The sequence below is a fragment of the Rhinopithecus roxellana genome, chromosome 3 (genome assembly GCF_007565055.1).
Source record: "Rhinopithecus roxellana isolate Shanxi Qingling chromosome 3, ASM756505v1, whole genome shotgun sequence".
NCBI lineage: Eukaryota > Metazoa > Chordata > Mammalia > Primates > Cercopithecidae > Rhinopithecus > Rhinopithecus roxellana.
In genome coordinates, this window is record NC_044551.1 from 144,709,631 (window position 1) to 144,732,411 (window position 22,781).

Here is a 22,781-nt window from a genome sequence, read left to right on the forward strand (position 1 = left end):
CCTCACAAGCTCCACATGTATTTTGGATGTCTATGTTTAGAAACAATCATGTTTAGAAAAAATCAGAAAGGTCTTTTTCTTTTCTAAAAATAGATAAATATTTATAATGAATACTAGCTTACCTCTGTGAGAAATGGTATTTATGAAGCCGGTTTTCAAAACAGAATTCCCTATGTAACTTTATTAGAGCATTCTCTCTGGACCTTGCAAGTCAGATTACCATGAATGTGTTGGCTCTCAGATACTTCTTTTATTTTTTTTTTATTTTTTAATTTTAATTTAATTTTATTTTATTTTGAGGAGTCTTGCTCTGTCGTCGCCCACGCTAGAGTGCAGTGGTGCAATCCAGGCTCACTGCAACCTCCCCTTTCTGGATTCAAGCAATTCTCCTGTCTCAGCCTCCTGAGTAGCTGGGACTAAAGGCTCATACCACCAAGCCTAGCTAATTTTCGTATTTTTAGTAGAGATGGTGTTTCACCATATTGGTCAGGCTGGTCTCGAACTCCTGACCTCAGGTACTCTACCTGTCTCGGCCTCCCAAAGTGCTCGGATTACAGGCATGACCCACTGCACCCAGCATCTCAGGTATTTCCAACAATTTAATTAGCCGAATTGTGCTTTGTGGTCACCAGTGAAATTTCTGATGCCATATTTGAGAAGCATATTCTTGTATCTACAGATGGATTCTTAATTACAGAAAAATAGAATCATCCAGTTAGTTTTAGGCCATCTTCCTAAAATTTTTACTAACTACCTAAAACCTTTTACATAAGATAGATATAAACAAAATTCTATATGGGAAAGTACTTTATAATTTGTAAAAGTTTAAAAAATTTTTAAAGTCATAATGGTGAATTAAATGTCGTCTTCTAATCTGCCCTCATATCAGATCGGTTGCTATTCCTTCTGTGCTTACTTTCCCATGCCTGTTTTTGGATACAAGTTTTTCCACCATACCGTGCCCAGTCCTCATAACACTCTCTTACCTAATGATACATTGCTTGTGCTCTAAGCAGTAACTGACCATCCAGTGTGTACCTGTGTGTGCTGGGTGCTGCCTTCCGCACTATGGGGACATAGAAAAGACTTCTTTAACAACAAACATGATTTCTATGCTCAGGTGGTTTATTCTTAGGCAGGAGTTCCTTCATTCAGTAAATGTTGATGCACTGAGGCATTATGCTGGGCTCTAAAAGTCCAAAGATAAACAAGATACGTTCTCTGCCCTCAAGAAGTTCAGTTTAACAGAGGAACTCGAACAAATAGGATAAATAAAAACTTTTATAAAGCAAAGTTAATATGCATTTAAATTAACATAAGATTTATCCCCCAGTAATAAACGTGCCACTTAACAATGTGCTAGAATTGACTAGTTAAATCTGCCTTCAAATGAGTTCCTATGCATCTCATTTCTACACCACATCTGCTCCAGGTTCATTGGCTCTGGGCTCTAAGCTGGCCGACCCTGGGTGATGGTACCATTAGTGCCTGTCGCACCATAGTCATTTTTTCTCCTAAGATGCATTGGCAGCATCGTGCACATTGTATACCCGCTGCCCCAGATTCTTTCTCTCCCTGCCTCTTTCCACTCCCAGCCTAATTTTTTCAGTCTTTGACTCTGAGGTATGCATAGTCACAGTCTAACTCTGCTTTTCCCACATTTCTTCCTTTTCCAACACATGTTCACCTATCTCAAGAAGCTTTCTTCTTCCTTTTGTTTTCCTGGCATCATTCATTATCGTTCATTTCCATCCTGTTTTTTTCTAGTAATTTTATTTGTGAATCAAAAAGACAGCCTTGACCATTATTGCTTAGTAATTTTTTTTTTTTTTTTGAGTTGGAGTTTTGCTTTTGTTGCCCAGGCTGGAGTGCAATGGCACCATCTCAGCTTACCCCAACCTCCACCTCCCGGGTTCAAGTGATTCTCCTGCCTCAGCCTCCCAAGTAGCTGGGATTATAGGCATGTGCCTGTAGAGATGGGGTTTCTCCATGTTGGTCAGGCCGGTCTGAAACTCCTGACCTTGGGTGATCCACCCACCTCGGCCTCCCAAAGTGCTGGGATTACAGATGTGAGCCACCCCGCCCAGCCATCACTTAGTAATTTTTAAAGTCCCTCTTAGGTCTCTAGCCACAGCTCTGTAGTTCTCCAGTTAAATCTGTATTTTGTCAGCACCAGTATCACATATTTTTTTAAAAAATTTTTACTCCATTTTAAATGTTGTGTATAAGTACTACTTCAATTGTTTTTCTACTTTTTATTGCATAGATACTCTATTTTATCCACTTTATATGTGAGATAGAGTACTGAATTGAGAATCAGAAAGCCTGGTGCTACTACAGTACTTACAAGTTGCAGGAACACATTACTTAATCTCTCATAGGCATAGTTTGCTTAGCTGTAACATAAAACTTGTAGTTCATTCCCTGCCTGCTTCATAAAATTGTTGAGAATCGAGTGTGAACATATGTTAAGGGCTATGAAGTGCTATGCAGACATTGAATATCTTTCTTCTCATTAGCTACACAATCTTTTGTGGACAAGGCTAGGAACTCACACTATCAATTGTACTTTGATGGCACTGTTTCAGTAAGCAAAATGAATTCAAAGCTTCCAATGAAGTTTCAAAATTATTTCTTGCTCAGTTGAGCATTACCTAGTAAAACTCATGTGCCTCTTTCTGAGAATGCAGAATTTATCTTTAATTTAGAAGACTTTTAAAGATGATATATGAAATTCCTTTCATGCCTTTAATAACTGAGGGGTCACCCATTTAATCAATGAAACAAAAAATCTTTTTCCTTGGAGTTGGGGTTGAGGGTAGAGAGAAGTATATGGTTTGTTTTCTTTTTTTTTTTATTTGACTCAGAGTCTCACTCTGTAGCCCAGGCTGGAGTACAGTGGCACAATCTCGGCTCACTGCAACCTCTGCCTTCCAGGTTCAAGCAATTCTCCTGCCTCAGCCTCCTGAGTAGCTGGGATTACAGGCATGCACCACCATGCCTGGCTAATTTTTGTATTTTTAGTAGAGACAGCGTTTCACCAGGCTGGCCAGGCTAGTCTCGAACTCCTGACATCGTGATCCACCTGCCTCTGCCTTCCAAAGTGCTAAGATTACAGGCATGAGCCACCGTACCCAGCCGGTTAGTTTTTTTAGAAGAAAAGCAGCTAAAGAAATTCTGCAGTTCACATTAACATATCTCACATTTATATTTTTGAGTTTGAAAAAAACATGTATGTGAGAAGACAAGCTCTGATCATATCATGTTTAATAAATTATCAAGAAAGTATTTTCAACCTGAAGCATTCTGACCTCAAGAACTTTGGTTCCAGTTAGAGATCCTACGCCATTCACAAGGGAGCTGGTAGATGACTAGAGATCTATACCATCATCTCAGGTGTGCTGACCTGAGTTCTAGCTCAGTTGTACTCACTGGGAGAATGACTGACAGTTTGTTCTTTGAGGGAGCTAGCAGAGTCAAAACAACACTCTAGAAAACTCACTGTTGGCAGCCTGTGAGAAAGCAGTTCAAAATCCACTACTTAGAATAATGTCATTATTATTTTATTCTAATTATAGGCAGAGCCACAGTTTCTATAAATGTTCACTTTTTAAATTTGAAAATGGAAAAATTTAGAATTTATAAAGTTTTAGAAGGTTTGGAACAATTTTTAAGGATGGGAGAAGGGATAATAACTTACTAATTAAGAGAAGATATGAGCTGGGCGCAGTGGTCCACACCTGTAATCCCAGCACTTTGGAAGGTCAAATGGGGAGGATTGCTTGAGTCCAGGAATTCATGACCAGCCTGAGCAACATAGTGAGATCTCATCTCTGCAGAACATTTTAAAAATTAGCCAGATGTGGTGGCAAACATCTGCAGTCCTAGTTACCCAGGAGGCTGAGGCAGAAGCATCACTTGAGCCCAAGAGTCCAAGGCTGCAGTGAGCTATGATCTCACCACTGTATTTCAGCCTAGGTGACAGAGACCATGTCTCAAAAAAAAAAAAAAAGAAGATATGAAATACCTGCTAGATGAAATCAGACCAGGAAGTCTAACAGGGTTAAACACGGCAGTCAGAGGAAATTGTGTTTGCAGTGTATTATGTGTGTATGTGTGTGCATATGTGTGTGTGTGTGTATAATTCATGTATGACATCATAGCTTAAGAGAAAGAATTTCCAGCTTGAAGAAATGATTAGTGAGAATGTAATAAAATTTCTTGAAGTTGGAATCAGTATAATCCTAACCATATTTTTTCAAGCAAAACTCTTAAAGTAGGGAATAAAGTACATATTCATTGAAATAACTGTAACCGATGAGCCTAATGTATCTAAAAGTAATCTTGTTACTCTTTTGTGCTGAAGCAAGTAGAGTGACTTTTTGACCAACCTAAGTCCTTTTTGTACATCATATTCTTGCCTTGTTGATGAAACCTACTGGACATATTACACAAATACAGCTACAGTTAAATGAAGCATACACACAATTCATTGCCACCCACCCTCCTAACCTGTTCTGGGATGGTTTTTGGTACCACTATCTTAGCTGTCCCTCAGATGCCAATATTGAATGTGCCCTTTAGCCCGTATCATCATGTCACTCAGTGATTACGGACAGCACAGTTTTCTTAAGACTTCCCACTGAGGAGCTTCTGTTGTTTTCCAATTTTGCAAAGATTACTCTAGTTAAAAACAAACAAACCAAAAAAACCCGATTGTCCTATCACTTCAAGCTTTTCAAATATGGTCCAGTAGGCTGAATAGGAATAGGTTTCAGAGATCTGATTTTATCTCAGTTTTGTATGTTGAATGTATCCTTTTAATGTTCCTCTCAGTGTCCTTAAATACCCATCCCCACCACACACACACACACACACACACACACACACAAAAGAGTATAATGCTGAGCCACCATGCTATGAAGAGGTTGCATGTAAAACAGAAATAATAACATTGGAAGTATTTTGTATGTATTTAAATATTAGCAATGCAACGTTACTTTCAAATTCTAAATATTTAAAAATAAACACTTTGAGTTAGGAATCAGGTTTGAAGTTAGCCAAACTTTCAGAATTATAAATCAAGAAATGATACATGGCAAATGTGCAGCAAAGATTTAAAGCACCCTAACTGAGTCTGAGGTATGCTGCTTCTCTCGTGGCACCTTGTATACCACAGGGGGTATGAATGTTACACAAGCATAAGAGGGTTCATTTCACTCTTTTGTTTGACTGTGTAAAATATGCGGCTTCCGACTGCATCCTTGAGTTTTCTTATATATATGTATATATATATTAGATTGTATTTTATTGTAGTATTACCAGTTTCCCCATTATATATAAAATGACAGAAATCCAAAAGAATTTATAAATTATGAGTAAATCTTATAATATTTTTTATAAATTCAGTTTCCTTTTTGAGCTGAGTAAGCATTATCATTCCTATTTTCAAGGTACAGTTTATTTAACTAGTAACTTTAATAATTAATGAATTCTAAAATAATGCAGTTAGTTAAATTTTACTTAATTTTTTTCCCAGGAAATCAAGATATTTAGATTCATTTCAACGTATAGTTGCTTTTCTATATACTTGGGTAACTAACATTTTCAGAGAAAAATTTATCAAAAAAACCAGAATCCTCTTTATGCTATTAAAGTATGTTTCCCAAGTCCTTGGGGTTTCTTGACATAGAGAGCTCCAATGGACTTCAGAGGATCCTTGTTCTCAGATCCTCCCTGCGGGGTACACAGCAAGACAAGACACAGTGCATTTCTACCAGCTCATCTACCTGTCTCTGCTTTACATTTTAACCATTTTCTTCTGGGAATAGCTCATTCATGAAATGTTAATTTTTGTGATGCAAATTATTGTGGTTAAGACAAAATTCTCTGAGCAAATTTCTTTAAAACAAAAAATCTAAAAACTAATTCTGAAACAATATAAATAGGAATAGCTTAGGAAAAAGTATCTGAACTCTTTCTTCCATCTGAAATAATAAATAAAAATGTTTAACTCTGAAGCTTTTTTTTTACAAGTTAATAAATTGGACCTTGAAAGAATTACAGTTATACTACTGTGTAAACATGGTTTATAGTCCAATGTTATTCTATATTTCCTGTTGATGTGGAGTATCAGGTATCCTGCCATGGCTAAAATTGTGCAGTAGTAGTGAGACTAGCAAATTTAAATAGAATATGAAGCAATGCACTGCTAACTTGGTGTTTGATTAGATTGCTAATAGCAGTCATTTTATCTTCAAGGAAAGTTCCAAAGTAAATCTACTCTTAAACTAATGATAGGAAAATGTTCTAAAGCAGTTTTGTTTTGAGCCCCCTTTTCCTCTAAAAGTACATAATAAATTTTCAAGTCCTAAGGTGTCTCTTGTTCTTAACTACAGTTGTTAGCTATCTTTCTCTTTTCCTTAAAGTTCATGTAAAAATGGTTGAAATAGTGTTATCTGTATACTGCATGTAGAATTAAAAGGAAATGTTTATTAAAACAGTGACCTTTCAAAGTTTGGTTAGTGAAATGACTAAGGGAGTTATTGTTCCATCTTGTCTTATCAGTGGGTAGGATCTCTTCATCATGCCCCTGCTGGGAATGTTTTAAACTCTCCAGAGTTTTAGGAACTGTATAAGCTGAGGGTGGGAAATTGAATAAATATTGATTCTGAACCTAAGAAAATAGTTGTGGTAGGTTATTGGGGTTTTTTTTGTTTGTTTTTTAGATTTTCATTTGGGAAGGCATTAGTACTTGTCAAAGTGCAAAGAATGAAATAGAATACGTGGTAGAAGTCTAAGATTAAAATTATAAGTATGATTTGTCCTTAGGGATGCTGCTATAGATTCAATATTCGAAACAGTACAATGCAAGAGGGAAATTAAAATCTTCAACAATGCCTTGTTTTCTAAATCTTGTTTACAGAATTCTCCCAATAATATGAGCCTGAGTAATCAACCGGGCACTCCAAGGGATGATGGCGAAATGGGGGGAAATTTCTTAAATCCTTTTCAGAGTGAGAGTGTAAGTATTCCCTTGACTATATTATACCCAGATTTTATTTCTGAAGCTCTTCTGCTAGAATAAATGCATAAAGCCACTTTTACTGCTGTTTATCTAGAGTTCAACAGGTTTATCTTTTAGAAGTCAGGAGAACCTTTAAGTGGAATATCTTTGAAAATAATTTTTAAAACAAACTTTTTTACTTCTATTTTGTGTACATAGTTAGAAAAACCATAATAACAATTTTCTCATTGAGAACCTCCACTGTAAAGGAACAAACTGGAAACAGGTTGCCTATTTGATACTTTTTATAAGTTTTCATGCTACTAAAGTGTCTCAGGTTGCTGCAAAACTAGGTCTGTTTCAGCGCTGTCCTCAAAGTCTAAAAAGTCTGTTCTTACTTTATATAGTAGACCTCACTGGACTGAGGGCCAAATTGGCGGTCTGTTAACCTGAGCTAAATACCCAAGTCACTGCTTGCGTGTGATTGTACTGTTACACAAAAGTTCATTCCATTTCTCCATAGAAGTAGACAGAACCAAAAAGAGAAGCAATAAAATTCATTCATTTAACAAGCAATTACTGAGCACTTACCACATGCCAAGGCAATAGGCTAGGTATTGCAGAGACCAAAAAGACAAAATGGTGCCTTTTCTCAAGGAGTTCTACATAATGTAATGATTTTTTTACATTAATATTTCACATTAGAAACCCCAGAGGAATTTTTTAAAATACAGTTTCCCAGAACTCTCCCTAGACTTAGTGAATCAGAATTTCCAGGAGTGGGGCTGGGCATACTTGAATGTGGAAAAGCTTTGTTACTGAAGCTGGTGTACATTCTCTGCTAAGAACCACTGAATTGGAATGTAGCATAAAAGATTTTGAAACCCAAATGAATTTCATCTTCATAGGATTCATGCCATCCTTAAAATTTATGGGGGAGGACCTACCAAACTGCAGTCAGAATCAGAAGAGAGACTACCCTCATTTTGCCTAACTCAGCATTTACCAGAGGTTATACCATCAGAATTTAAAACACTGGCTAATAGCACGTCTACATTTATACAGAGTGGCTGCTTTATACAGAGTAACTGTTCCATTCCCAAAACAGAACACAAGATGGAGTGCTCTGTGGATTCTTTTAGTTCTGATATCCACGTAGGACCTTTGCTGGGGACAAGGCTTCCCCTGTTTTTAGACTTCATCTCTGTTAAAATTATGCTGATCTGTAGTTTGTTTTACTTGCAGGCTATATATGATTAGTGAGGACAAATAATTTTTTTATGTGTAACAATTTACAGTAAAAAAAAATTTAGTCTGTCAGTGATAAGGAAAAACATGAGAAGCTGCATAATTTAAGTCATAATGCTTAAGATTATGGGAATTATTTTTTAGATCCTGGTTCTTTGAGTGGTTTGCTTCAAAACTATGGACAAATTAATTTTCCTATGTTCACTTTTATCTAATTAAAGCCATTGATTTCCTTTTCAAGTAATTTTACCAGCAATAAAATGGCATAATTCAGTGAGGTATTTGATAATTCAATTCAGTTTAACATTTATTGAGCCTATTATATGCAAAGCATCAGGTTAAGACCAAGGTATTCTGAAATAAATATAACACCTACTTTCAAAGAATGCAACCCAATAGGAAAAACAGATGTTTATTTAACTAACACATGTCAGATTAATGAGTGCTATAATGTACATATAAGCCAGGTATTTTAAAAGTCAGAGGAAATGATTAATTTGTAGTTGGAAAAAAACTTTTTAAAAAAGATTCCACATGACTTTCACTTATGGGCAGTGAAAAGAGGGAACTCTCCCCTCTCCTTCCTTCCCAAATTTGTCATTAGTGACTGCTGTCTTGTTTAACAGTTGAAAGAGGGGTGCCAATTCAGAACTGGCATCAGAAAACTCACTGAGGCAAAGAATCAGATATGACAGGATGTGGAGAACTTCCTTACACAAAATAAGCACCAGCTTCTCCCTTCAATCCCTAATGAACTATGCACATGGCAGACAACAGATTCTTGTGACTATGTGTATTTAGAAACGAGAACAGCTGGAACAGGGCTTCTTCCACCCATAACGTCTGGCCCACCCTCCCTGCCCCTGAACCTAAGTGGGTTCAATGCTAGACTGCCAGCAGAGTTAGCGGCAAACAGAAGTTCCCTGCTTTCTCTTCCCTCCTTGTCTCCAGTCCCCACCAGAAACGTTGTAAAAGGAAAAATAATTTGATGGTGGACTGAGAAACTGCACCACCACGCTGGAAGGTAGTCCAGCCTTGGAAGCAGGTCCACACTGGCTTCTCCGTTCTTCTGTCTCCTGAGAAGAAGGGACTTGTTATGAATGATATCATTGTTATCTGTGGCTTTCTCTGTCATACTACCATACATTTTTGTTTAGACCTTTTTATAAAGTCAAGCAATAAGAGGAGAGAGGAAGAAAGGCAAAAGAGATTTGGTGCTGACAAATGTAAGGCTTTGAAGAAGTAAATAATCTTGTTATCCCCAATAAGTTAGCTTTGCTATAATCAAGGAAAAGCAGAACCCTTAATGAATTCAGAAAGAAAACATTTTTCAATAAATGAACATGCAAGTTCTAGTGTTTAATACACATAAGTCTGAAAGCACATATTTTTGAGCAGTCTGCCTTTTAAGGATCTGTCGGGTTTTATCTTGAAGTTAAATCACAGAAGGAGGCCTGAGAAGGGAGCAAATATCTATTGAGTACTCTTTATGTACTAGATACTATCCTACTCTCTTCACACTCACACATGCTGCTTCATTCAATTAATATAGAAACAAAAATGCCCAGCCCAAAGTCATAAACCTTGCGGCGCCAACATGCTTGACAAACAAAATGCGAATCAAAAAATATTTCACTGCTTAGTTTTTTTTTCTTTTAAATCACAACCAAGACCCTTTATTTCAAGAAACAAAGATGCCCCCTAGTGTTCAAACTGTAAAATGTTTGTTTTGGAAAGTACAGACTACAAAAAACCTTAGTTCAAAAAAATAGTTTTTCATGCTTCTCAAGTGAAGAAAGTAGCTGGTCTTATTTCCTGAATTAATTTAACAAAGTATTTTCCCATGGCACTGAAATATAATCAATTGAGTAAACATGATGTTAAAATAATGGCATCAAATAGGAATTACAAACAAGATGGTAGATTATCTCTTGTTCCCTTACCCTCCCTTTGCCATTTTCTGCTATTGTAAAGAAGTCACATCAGCCCCAATTTTTGTACGTAATCATATAAATACTAAATTTATTTCACTTTTGTTTAGCTCAGGGTAGAGGAACTGTTCTTTATTTCTCTCTCATTAAGAAAATAAAGTATACAGATGCTTAAACAGAAATATAGTAAGAATTAAAGTGTTCTTGACATGTATAAACAGAAATTTATACACATTGTTCAAAGACTTCATGGAAATCTCTGGATTTTATGGTACATGAACTTGGCATAATAAGGAAAAAATCACAAGTTCACAGCAAGGCATGCTATCTCATTTCACATTAAAAGATAAAATAAGTTGATGTACATTTAAAATAATATCTTCAAGGGTTACATTTTTAACTAAATCAAACTGTAATGCTGTTGACTGCTTTGTAAGAGCCATTTTACCATCTGGTTAAGGAGAGCCAGACTCACAGAATAGTTTTGAAACAGGGCAACCTGATATCATAGCATTTTGGCATAAACATTACAATATGTCATCACATATTGATGCAGCAGTACAATAGAAACATTGAAGTGTGGTCTCAGTACAGTACACCATGAATATTTTATGTCTCTAAATATGATACTCCATTTAACACCTACTCTTCCTTTACTTCTGGAAAATTGTAAGCCACTTTTCTACTACTTTGAAGAATAGTAATCTATAGCAAAATTCCTTTTTACTTGCCCATTCTATGAGTTTTCCTAGAAACTTTGTTATTTCCCCTTATTTCATTTTTTGAAGTAGTTTCAGTAATGGCGGCCGAAGATGAGCAGTTTACAGCCTTAGGAGTGTAAATAACACTTTGCATATGTAGACACCCAGGCATAAATACAAACTATTTTACTGTACCAAATACGTTTAGCATACCATCTTATAGTTATTTGTACTACTCAAAAATTAGACTTTATTAGATGATTGCTCATTTTTCCTTTCTTTTTGAGACCGGATTCTCACTCTCTCGCCCAGGCTGGAGTGCAATGGTACAATCTCGGCTCACTGCAACCTCCACCTGCCAGGTTCAAGCAGTTCTCCCAACGCAGCCTCCTGAGTAGCTGGGATTACAAGTGTGTGCCACCACGCCTGGCTAATTTTTGTATTTTTGGTAGAGACGGGGTTTCACCATGTTGGTCAGGCTTGTCTCGAACTCCTGACCTGGTGATCCACCCACCTCAGCCTCCCAAAGTGCTGGGATTACAGGCGTGAGCCACCATGCCTGGCCGGTTACTCCTTTTTCTGAGTTGTATTGCGTGGAGCTGATGCTTCCATTTTGACTGAATTGGGCCCTCATTTTCTCTATTTTTTCACTCAGTTTCCTCTGTGGGGCAACCTTGCTTTTTAACTTCCCAACAAATCAGTAACAAAGTAACATTTTTCTGTAAGATTGACTTAAAACATTTGAAATATCACAGATAAAAAATGTTAACAGTTGCCAGTGTTGAGATGATAACAACAAATAAAAATGCTTGATAATAGAGTATATGCATATGCATAGCTTTACATATATACACACTCTTAACAATGTATAGTAGAATGAAGGCGATTCTATATTTTCAACGCTATTTCCTAACATTACCTGACATATGAATTAACTGGAATAATTTTTTGTGTTTTTTTTTGAGACAGAGTCTTGCTCTGTCGCCCAGGCTGGAGTGCAGTGGCGCCATATTGGCTCACTGCAACCTCTACCTCCGGGTTCGTGCCTCTCGAGTAGCTGGGACTATAGGCACCCACCACCATGCCCGGCTAATTTTTTGTATTTTTAGTAGAGATGGGGTTTCACCGGGTTAGCCAGGATGGTCTCAATCTCCTGACCTCATGATCCATCTGCCTTGGCCTCCCAAAGTGCTGGGATTACAGGAATGAGCCACCGCGCCTGGCCCCAGAAACTTTTTTAAAAAGCATTTCCTTTGAGGTCCTTTCTGAAATGCTTAGTATCTTTTACTGTTTTATATTATTGACACAGTATACTCAAAAAAATCTTTGTTTTAAAAGAATGATTATCTTTATTATCTACCCTATTAAATTAACTAAAATTACATACAACAAAAATTTCAGTTCCTGAGTTGTACTAGCTACATTTCATGGACTCAGTAGCAACGTGTGGCCAATGGCTGTTGCACTAAACAGCACAGAATTAGAACATCATCATCACAGAAAGTTATATTAGACAGTGCTGATGGAATCACCAGTATTTATTGTAAGTAACAGTAGCTGCAGAAAGCATAGATTAAATTGATCTGTGCCCATTTTGCCATATTATCTGATTTTTTCTACTTTAATAAAACCTTGCTATCCACTTATTTTCTTTTTATTTATTCTTGCCTCTAAACTTTTAAATACCAAAATATAGTTCTGTTTAGCCACAGGCTCTAGATAGTTGAAGCGTGCTGTCATTGTTTATAATGAGACGTGGAATCACATTATGTGCATGGGATCAATTGAGTAAACATATTAAATGGTATGATGTTTGTGATGATGAAATGGTAGGATGAAATGTGATGTGATGAAATGGTAGTAAGTTCCCCTCTGACACAGGGTCAGGGATCAGTTCCATGTCATCAGCATTTGTCTGTAACTGGGGGGTTTGCTTTGCTTTGCTTTTCTGCTGCTATGATCAAGGGGAAAGATTGTCTAAACTGAATCTGTTTTCTTGTTTCTGGTAGCCTCCCTCTTTTTTTTGTTCTCCTATGATCTGTCTAAAAGTTTGCCCTTTTAATCACCATATACTCACTATAATCCTACCTACAGGATCAGTTCAAGTATGTAATTTCACTTTCCTGTACTGAAACACTGTAGGCTGTGAAGTGATTAACAAGTATTAATAGATTTTCCTTGATGTAATGCATGTTTAAAGGATTAAACAATCCTCTTCCTATAGTCCAGTGACCCTTTTCCAGGCCTAATCACCCACCTTTCCTCAGGAACAGTGCATGCTTTTGGTTTGAGCCCTAATGACATCTGGCCCACACATGTGCTGAGCCATTGCCCCTCTGTGCTTTTCCCTGGGGAGTCCTGCTTCCACACTATAATCCGTCCTTACATCAGTATACACCTATATGTCCTTTCTGATTTCTGCAGCCGGTCTCAGCTTGTCTAGAATTCACTTCATTTTATTCTCTTTCTGCCAACTTTCTGAAAAATTTGTGCTCCCCTACCCAGAATTATCACAGCTTCTGGTTAGGTTCCTGGAGCCTGGGACCAGTCCCTTTGCCTTTATCTGCCTTTTTCCGGGAGGCACAATTGTTATTAGCATGTTGAAAGGAATTGCCTTTTACCCTGGTCCTCATGAGTTTCCAATAAAACATTTAAAACATTTCCCATTTCAGGGTCCACATTTATATTTTAATTTAGAAAATGTCTTCATCCAAAGAGTCTTCAATCCCACATGTGGGATTAGATGCCTCTCCCCACAGCTCAGATAGTCTAGAGCTGTGTTGTTCAAAATGTAACCACTAGCCACATGTGGATGCTCAAACTTAAATAAATTAAAAGTAAATAACATTAAACATTTAGTGTCTTGACTGCACTAATCACATGGCATGTGCTCAGTAGGCACATATGGCTAGTGACCTCCGAGTGGAACGGCACAGACCACAGAACAGATACGTCGTTGAAGAAAGTTCTCTTGCATGGTGCTACTGTAGAACTGTTCTGTCACAGTCTATTCCCCAAGAATATGAGGGTACAGTGGCACAATTAGCAAAATAATTGCTCTTTATTTCTCTCTAAATCATTTTTGAAACCATTTTTTCCCAAACCTCTGAAACCCTCACCTTTTATCATTTGTCAGCCTCATCCAACTGACAAGTCAGCATGTAACAATGATGTTCCTACTCACGTGCAAAAATGACTGGATTACAGTTAAAGTCACGAGCACAGGGGCTCACGCCTGTAATTTCAGCACTTTGGGGAGGCCAAGGCGAGCAGAATGCTCGAGCCCAGGAGTTTGAGACCAGCCTGGGCAACGTGGTGAAACCCCATCTCTACAAAAAATACAAAAATTAGCCACGTGTGGTGGCTTGTGCCTGTACTCCCAGCTACTAGGGAGGCTGAGGTGGGGGGATCACCTGAGCCCAGGGAAGTCAAGGTTGCAGTGAGCTGAGATCACTGCACTCCAGCCTGAGTGACAGAGTGAGACCCTGTTTCAGACAAAAAAGATTACAGTCACAGATTATGGGCAAGATGCTTAAATGCTGCAGTATAAATTAGTTTCTTAAGTATTTTCAGTGCTTTAATGAGAGCTTCCCAGGGCCAGCTTGCAGTTGTTTTTGTTTTGTTTCCCTACAATATTAACCTAACACTTGCTGAGCACTTTCTATGTATTCAGTAAATACTTGGTTTAGGGATTTTATATCTCATCTTCCCCAAGCCCCTTTACAGATAGGGAAACTGAAGTCAAGACAGGTTAGGTAGCCTCCTCAGTTTACAACCTAGTAGGTAGCAAAGACTAGTCCTCATACTTAGTTATGATCCAGCCTTGGACTAAATTTACCCAAGGTTTTTACAAGTGCCTGCAAAACATAAATCTGTCTGGAAGGAGGAGGCAGAGGGACTGGGTAATGATCAGCCTTCTGGGTTCAGGGAGAGAATAGGACTTGATGCTTTACAGGGGAAATATTTAAAATTTCATTATTAGGTTAAGTCTGTATCAGTTTACTTTTTTTATAGTTTCTTATTTTATGTTGTATGAGATGAAAAGCTTGCACATAAAAGATGATAAGAAATTAGAATTCTTCATTTCTGTTGTACCAAGAAGAACCTTAGTGATCTCTAAAAGAATTGTTGTTAAAATATGGATTCTTCTTTCTTTCTAGTACTCCCCTAGCATGACAATGAGCGTGTGATCCATTACCAAGTCTCCTCATGAAAACCACAGTGAGTCAGCCCTTCACAGAACTACTACGGAAGAAAATTATTCATCACAGTGTACAGTTAAACAAAGGAATCTCAGTCACACCAAACCAACCTTTTTATTTCCTGCTCTCTCCCCTCTTTTGTGAAGAAAGCGGGTCCAAACGTGATTCAAACAACTGTACGGAGTGGCATATTAGAATTGCCCTAAACTGAACTGCAAATAGTTATGTGTGTATGTATATGTGTGGGAAAGAGAATGTACTGTATATGTGTATGTTATACAGACATATACACATACATACATTGACCCACAGGACATTGTAAAATATTATCACATGACATCTTAAGTAGAAATAAGTAGGGACTTTTATTCCATCCTTTTTTTCACGTTTACATTTTAATTATTACAAGTTGCTCCTGCCCCCTCCCTGAACTATTTTGTGCTGTGTATATCACTGCTTTATATAAGTTATTTTTTAAGGTGAACTCAGATGTTATGGTTTTGTAAATGTCTGCAATCATGGATAGGAATAAAATCGCTTATTTGAGAGCTTTCATTAAATTGCGTCTGATGCAAGTTATCCTGTGAATCACAAAGTGTACTGTCTCAAAAAATAGAAGAAAATGTGTCTTTGTCTTTATGTTGAATCAAACAATTTCTCAGTTACCTTCAGTGAAAAGTATTTTTTTAATTTTTATTTGAGAAAAACACTTCAAATCAGTAAAAGCTTAACTGGGGCCTCACACAGTGTATTTCTGCAATAACTGCTTTAAACGGAGTTCTTGATTTGTTTGTCTTAGATGATACAGAAATCACTAAATAGCCCAAATCACTTAGACCATAGCAATAAAGTGACAGGGGTTGTCGTATTTTTAGCAACATCTTTTCTCTTTAACACGATGAAGCCCCAAAGTGATAACAAAACCATTTGCTTGAATTTGTCACTTCTCACCAGGAATACTAGAGGTAAAATTTTAATAACATACTAATGTTAAATGGTATCTGGTTTTTATTCAGACTTTTTGTGAGCATATTCATGTAGACACTAGAAGTAAATACATTGAATGAGACTTTGAGCACAAGGGAGAAGAGAGTTGTTAGCACTCCTGAGGCCTCTGGAGTGCTACTTTTCTATCCAGGTATCTTGCTTGCTACCAGCAGAATTGACTGGTATTGGTTCTCACTGGCCAGGGAGCGCCTGCTCTGTTCCTGGGATATAAGGCTTTTATTCAGAAGCAAATCATTGATAGTAACTTTGCTTTATCTAGCCACTGACTTCAGCAGGCTAAAACTACGTTGTGTAACTGCCTGTTCAAAAAAGAATGAGTAAATATTTTAATAAAAAAAAAAATCTACTTCCCTTATGAAAGCACCTTGCTCTATGGCACTTTCCAAATCTTTTGGGGTTTTGTGCTTAATAATACATACATACACCAAAATCACAATAGAATGATATGAAGACTTTAATTTTAGACTCTGAAAGATAACTGATCCTTTATGTTAAAATTGTGATACAAGCAACCGTTGATAAATACCAACTATGAATCCAAACTCCAGCGACTGAAAAGCATTGTTTAATCGGAGGTAAGAGACTTTCTCTTTCCTTTTGGCTTATAGTCTCTAAAGTGAAAATTTGGCAGTATATAGTCATGTAGCTCATAATGACATTTCAATCAACCACAGAATGCATATACAACAGTGGTCCTATAAGATGATAATACCATATTTTTACTGTATCTTTTCTATGCTTAGAAACACAAATACCATTGTATTACAGTTGCCTTCAGTATTGAGTACAGTAACATGCTGTACAGGTTTGTAGTCTGGGAGCACTAGTTATATTATATAGCCTAGGTGTGTAGGAGCCTATACCATCTGGGTTTGTGTAAGTACACTCTGTGATGTTCGGACAAGGAAAATACTGCCTGACAGTGCATTTCTCAGAATGTATACTTGTCATTAAGTAACACATGACTGTATTTGCTGGTTCCTTATGACTTATTTCTCTCAAATTCATAATGATTTAGTCCTTGTAAAAATAAAGATTTTGCCTGTGCCTAACAGGGATACTAGGCAGAACTGTTGAGAAAAAAAAAAAAGCTGAATTGAGTGTATGTTGCAGATTTAAACTATAATAAAATGAGCCTCAGTTAATCACACACAGCATTCAGATGCCTAGGAGTGCACACCGGAGAAGAGCCTCATGCTGTCAACCTGCAGAAACCTTTCATGCAAATTCAGATGAAAAGGTCTTTACCTCAAGCGAAGGTAACCTGAATGAAGGTGACAGTTTGTGCAGACACCTTACTTTACCAAGAAGAATTTTGACTTTCATTTTTTATGACAATCGTATAAAAACTGACAGTCCTTTGATTATTAAGTTTAATCTTATAATGCTAGAATTTTCAAACATTTTGTTAACTCTTCTCCATTATTACTGATCTTGAAGTTCTTTTCTTTGCCTTCTGAGAAGGTATTATTTCTTATCACAAAGAAGGATGAATCTGATTTTATCTGCCCTTATTTTGGGGGTAATACTAAAATATGAATTGCATCATGATCCCCATTATTTGTAACCTAAAAGTAAAATTCGTTTTTTTTTTTTTTTCAAGGCAGAGCAGTCAATTCATTGTAAGTATTTATTTCTTTTTTCTTCTTGGAGCCCAGATTAAAAAGAGTTATTTTAGATTTAAAATTTTCCTGGAATAGTTGAAAAATTATTTTTGAGGAGAAAATTGTATCCAAGAAACCCAGAATATAAGGATACTTGATTTTTAGAACCAGATAATTCTTTCATGCACTGAATGGAGGACAGTATATCTGTATATTAATTTTTGTTTAGATTTTGAATCATTTAACCCTTGTCCTTTTTCCTTGTAATAAGACTATTTAATGTTTTTCTCTTGTGTTTTCCATCTTTATCAATGCATTTGTGTTGGTCTTGATGTATACTACCTGTTCCTAGGGTTATTTTTTACATATGTCACCTCACAGTAATAATATCAGCAATTCTTGCTACATTGAACATATTAAATACACATGTAAAAGGCAAAAGTAAGCAGTAGGTAAAAACATTAACTCTTGCTACTCTGCTTTGCATTCTGCCTAACTCACTGCATTTGAAAATACACGTCAGATTCTTTCTTAGGTATTTTTGATCCTTAACTACGTGTCTTACAGCAAAGTTGCCCATGGGAACAAAAGCTATAGGGTGTCACTGATCTTGTAATACACCACATATTTGATGGGTGAATCTTACTAGTACTCCTTTGAATATGTTCCAGTGTGGACTCAGTTGCTGATGAAGAGGAAGTTCACAGGTAGGAATCCGAGGTTAAGATTTCTCAATTGCCAGCTGGGCACTCACGCCTATAATCCCAGCACTTGGGAGGCCAAGGTGGGCAGATCACCTGAGATTGGGAGTTCAAGACCAGCCTGGCCAACATGGTGAAACCCCCATCTCTACTAAAAATACAAAAATTAGCCAGGCGTAGTGGTGGGTGCCTGTAATCCCACCTACTCAGGAGGCTGAGGCAGGAGAATCACTTGAACCCAGGAGATGGAGGTTGCAGTGAGCCGAGATTGTGCCACTGCACTCCAGCCTGGGTGATGGAGCAAGACTCCATTTCAAAAATAAAAAAGATTTCTCAATTGCCAAAAGATTAACAAGTAAATCAGTTCTGCTCCTCCAGCCATGAAAAGTGCCCAAAACAGCCCTTTCCCTCCAGAATAAAATAAAGAAAACTTCTATTTCTATTTTTATGATTCTCTAAGATATCTGAACTCCATTGCATTTCATAGGGTTATTCAGTTAGCACTTCTGTGGTTTAAAAGACAACAAATGAAAATAAGTAAGTTCAGTTTGGGGCATGAAGAAGTCCCACATCTGTCTATATCTTTTCTTCATCATATTGTCCTAGGAATGTATAGCAAAGCATTCAGAACTGCTCCCTTGGCTGGGGAAGTTTTCCACCGTCCTTAATACTATGAAGTCTTGATTAGTTCTTCCGTGGCTTTATCCTTGCCTCCCTCCCAATCCCTGCATCTTCCAGGAGGAATAAATACCAACTGAACACTGTTACCTTCTCAGCCGTTACCATTTTCATCTGCATATAGTGTATAGTAGTAAGAATGGTTTTCCCAGGAGAAATAATTGCAATTTTCATTTCTTGATTATCACTGCTAATTTGAAGGAGTGCCACAAATCATAGCCACTTGATTTTGGAATGCATTTTAGTGTTTTGACACTGGTTTTCCTTTTTTTTTTTTTTTTTTTTTTTTTTGAGACAGTCTTGCTCTGTCACCCAGGCTGGAGTGCAGTGGCACAATCCTGCAGTCTCCGCCTCCCAGGTTTCAGCGATTCTCCTGCCTCAGCCTCCAGAGTAGCTGGATTACAGGCATGCATCACAGGCTAATTTTCGTATTTTTAGTAGAGACAGGGTTTCACCATGTTGGCCAGGCTGGTCTGGAACTCCTGACTTCAAGTGACCTGCCCACCTCAGCCCCCCAAGGTGCTGGGATTACAGGCGTGAGCCGCTATGCCTGATCAAGTTTTCCTCTTTTTTTTTTTTTTTTTTTTTTTTTTTTTGAGACGGAGTCTCACTCTGTCGCCCAGGCTCTAGTGCAGTGGTGTGATCTTAGCTCACTGCAACCTCCACCTCCCGGGTTCATGCAATTCTCCTGCCTCAGCGTCCTGAGTGGCTGGGACTACAGGTGCATGCACAGCTAATTTTTTGTATTTTTAGGAGAGAGGGGTTTCACCGTGTTAGCCAGGATGGTCTTAATCTCCTGACCTCGTGATCCATCTGCCTCGGCCTCCCAAAGTGTTGGGATTACAGGCGTGAGCCACTGCACCCAGCCCAAGTTTTCCTTTCTTTTTTTTATGTCTTCTGTAAAACAGAGTCGACCCTCCATATCCGCAGGTTCCACATCCCCGATTCAATCAACTCCTGGTCAGAAATATTGGGAAAAAATTTAAAAACAATAAAAACCAATAATACAACAATAATTACAAATAATACATTATAACAACTATTTCCATGGCATTTATAATACATTGTATTAGGTATTATAAGTAATCTAGAGATGATTTAAAGTATATTGGAGGATATGCATAGGTTATACTATGTCATTTTATGTAAGGGACTTAAGCATCTGTGGATCTTGGCATGTGCAGCCGTCCTGGAACCGGTCTCCCTTGGATGCGTAGGGACGACTATAGTTCTCTTTGAAAACACTAATCAATACAAGTGGCCAGTGAATGTATAGTATGGGAGGGAGAAATCCAGTGTTGGGGACAAGGTTGCCATATATTTGCCAAAAGCAAATTAATCTTATTTCTATTTTTCCCTCCTGGTGGAATACGTTTATTGTTTGCTATGTGGAGCCAGAGTCTGTGTTTGTTTAAAGCAACGGTACCCAATCTTAAGCATGTGTAAGGGTCTCCCTGGGTCTGTGAACCATACCTTGAGAAATAACTAGAAAAGTGAAAAAATGGCGAACTGCTATTAATAATACTTGCATTTTGCATACTAAATATGTTGTGTGTACCTGTGTGTGTGTGTGTTGGGAATAGTAATATGAAGTTTGCTCACAAAACACTCCCACTGTGATTCACATTATCTTGTAGCACAACCAATAATGATTAAATATAATGATTTCCTTTGACTGCTTTTCATTTCAGTGATAAAACAGCTGATGAAAGTTATTTGGGATGGAAAGAGTAATACAAGACATAAGCAGATGGAGTCTCCTATGCCTAGCTTTAGCACACCCATGTTAGCTTGTCCACATTAGGCCTTCTTTTGAAGGTTCTGTATCTAAAGATAAAGGCATAAATGATCATTTAATTCTCAGCCACTTCACTGATACTACTAGGAGTTACACAGTAATTATGGTGGTTTGATATAGACATTTGTTTACAAGAAACTGAATTGGCATTATTAACTTATTACAAAAAAATAAGTTAGCTTTACCCATGAACTGTAATTCAGATTGATAAGGTGACCTACCCATGAAAAAGACACTTGAGGCCCGTTTACTTTTTTAAACTATGAAGTGAAATCCTCAGTTAAATAAGTGTCCCAAGGAGAATTTCCTCTGTTAAATTTTCCCTGTTAACTTAGTATAATTGGTTTTCTTGAATAGAAGAATAATGATTTCTGTAAGATATTTTAATGTGAATATTTTTGATGTCTTCATCTTTAAAAATTACAGTACTTTATATAGATATTAAAATTTTTAAGTGGGACTAGGTGTTTTTATGTATACAATTACAGTTTGTCTCTTCTCTCTTTGCACATTTACTGGCTATCAGCAGAACAAAGGTTGGACTCATTTTGCTTATCTCAGTCATTAAAATGTTATGATCTGTTTCTAACATATTTAGCATTTCATTTTTAAAATGAAATGTGCCATTATCATAACAAAGGTAACTATTAATGTTCCCAGAAACAGTGATGTAAAGGACTTATTCCCTCCCAGTCAATATTAACACTTAATCCCACTTTCTTTTTTCCACCAAATGGCCTCAGTACATTGCCAAGAGAGTGAAATTTGGATTCCTCACAGTACTCTCAGAACACAATATGATATTTGTCAGCTAACTTTCCATCATGTCCTGGTAAAATTGCTCAGTTAAATGTAATTGGCCATCTACTTATTAAAAAAGAATTCAAATAATCTGTACAGTTACCATAATTTGACAACAAATTACTTTAAATTTAGCACCACCTTAGAAATTTTCGTAATATAAACTACTGATTGAAATGTGTTTATACTTTCTATCATATTTCAAAATGTTTTACTTTCCTTGCATTAAGGCAATTAAAGACACAAACTACATGTTAGGATGAATAATTTAAAGGACATCCTGTTGTTTCAACATAAAAAATGGAAAAGTCTTTATAAATAGAATACTTATGATAGCCATCTACATATTGAATTGTTTAATTTACCTAATTGTGATTTTCCGAATTTAAGATGTTTTCTTACTACATGTGTTAAATTGTTACCTATAATATCTTCCTGGAAAAATAGAAGTATTTGTAAGGTTTTTATAAATGCACAATTTATGTATAAATATAATCGGAATCTGGGATGACTCTTAGTAATCTACTATTCTTAATTCAGTGATGGCCACCAGCTACCTGCCACATTTTGTAAATTTAGTATCTGTGTATGTGTGTTCGTGTATGTGTGTGTGCGTGCATGTGCACATTACTGCATTTATTCTCAGATGGATTTATAATTTAGTGCTTTTGTACAAGTACTTGAACTATTCATGTAATGGGATAAGTTGCCATAAAGATGTACATAAATGACCCTTAATTTGGCACGTTTACACATTTAATTTTTTTAAATACAGCTTTTCATACACAGTTTCTACCCTTTCATTTCTAGTCTGTACTTCATTACTTATTGAAAAAGTCAAGTTTGTATGAAGCCAGTATAAACATCAAAATATAAAGTCAAAATATAACTAACATGGACATCTGCGTATATAATTGAATTAGACATGCCTTATATAAAATTCAGGAGGCTCTAATATCAAAGGATGTATATGCATTGAAGAAGAGGCTACAATGTATATATGAATGGCTGGCTCTATGTGGTCAGATAACTAAACATGGAATGCCAAAAAAATTACTAATGTTATTGGCAAATAGATATGTTAATGAATTAAACTTTGGTAT

General features: G+C 36.8%; 1 protein-coding gene across 6 annotated transcripts in view; it reads left to right on the forward strand.

Annotated features, from left to right (window-relative positions):
* SSBP2 (single stranded DNA binding protein 2) overlaps nt 1–22,416 on the forward strand; it is a 334,593-nt gene extending 312,177 nt beyond the window's left edge. For 4 of the 6 annotated variants that reach the window (XM_010386032.2, XM_010386033.2, XM_010386035.2 and 1 more), the window contains 2 exons: nt 6,926–7,024; nt 15,047–22,184. In XM_010386032.2, coding sequence (XP_010384334.1) covers nt 6,926–7,024; nt 15,047–15,076 — 129 coding nt within the window. In that variant the 3' untranslated portion in view covers nt 15,077–22,184. Of the gene's footprint in view, nt 1–6,925; nt 7,025–15,046 lie in introns of all 6 variants that reach the window. The other 2 variants (XM_030927331.1, XM_010386037.2) reach the window with 1 other exon arrangement.
* The last annotated feature ends 365 nt before the right edge of the window (nt 22,417–22,781 follow it).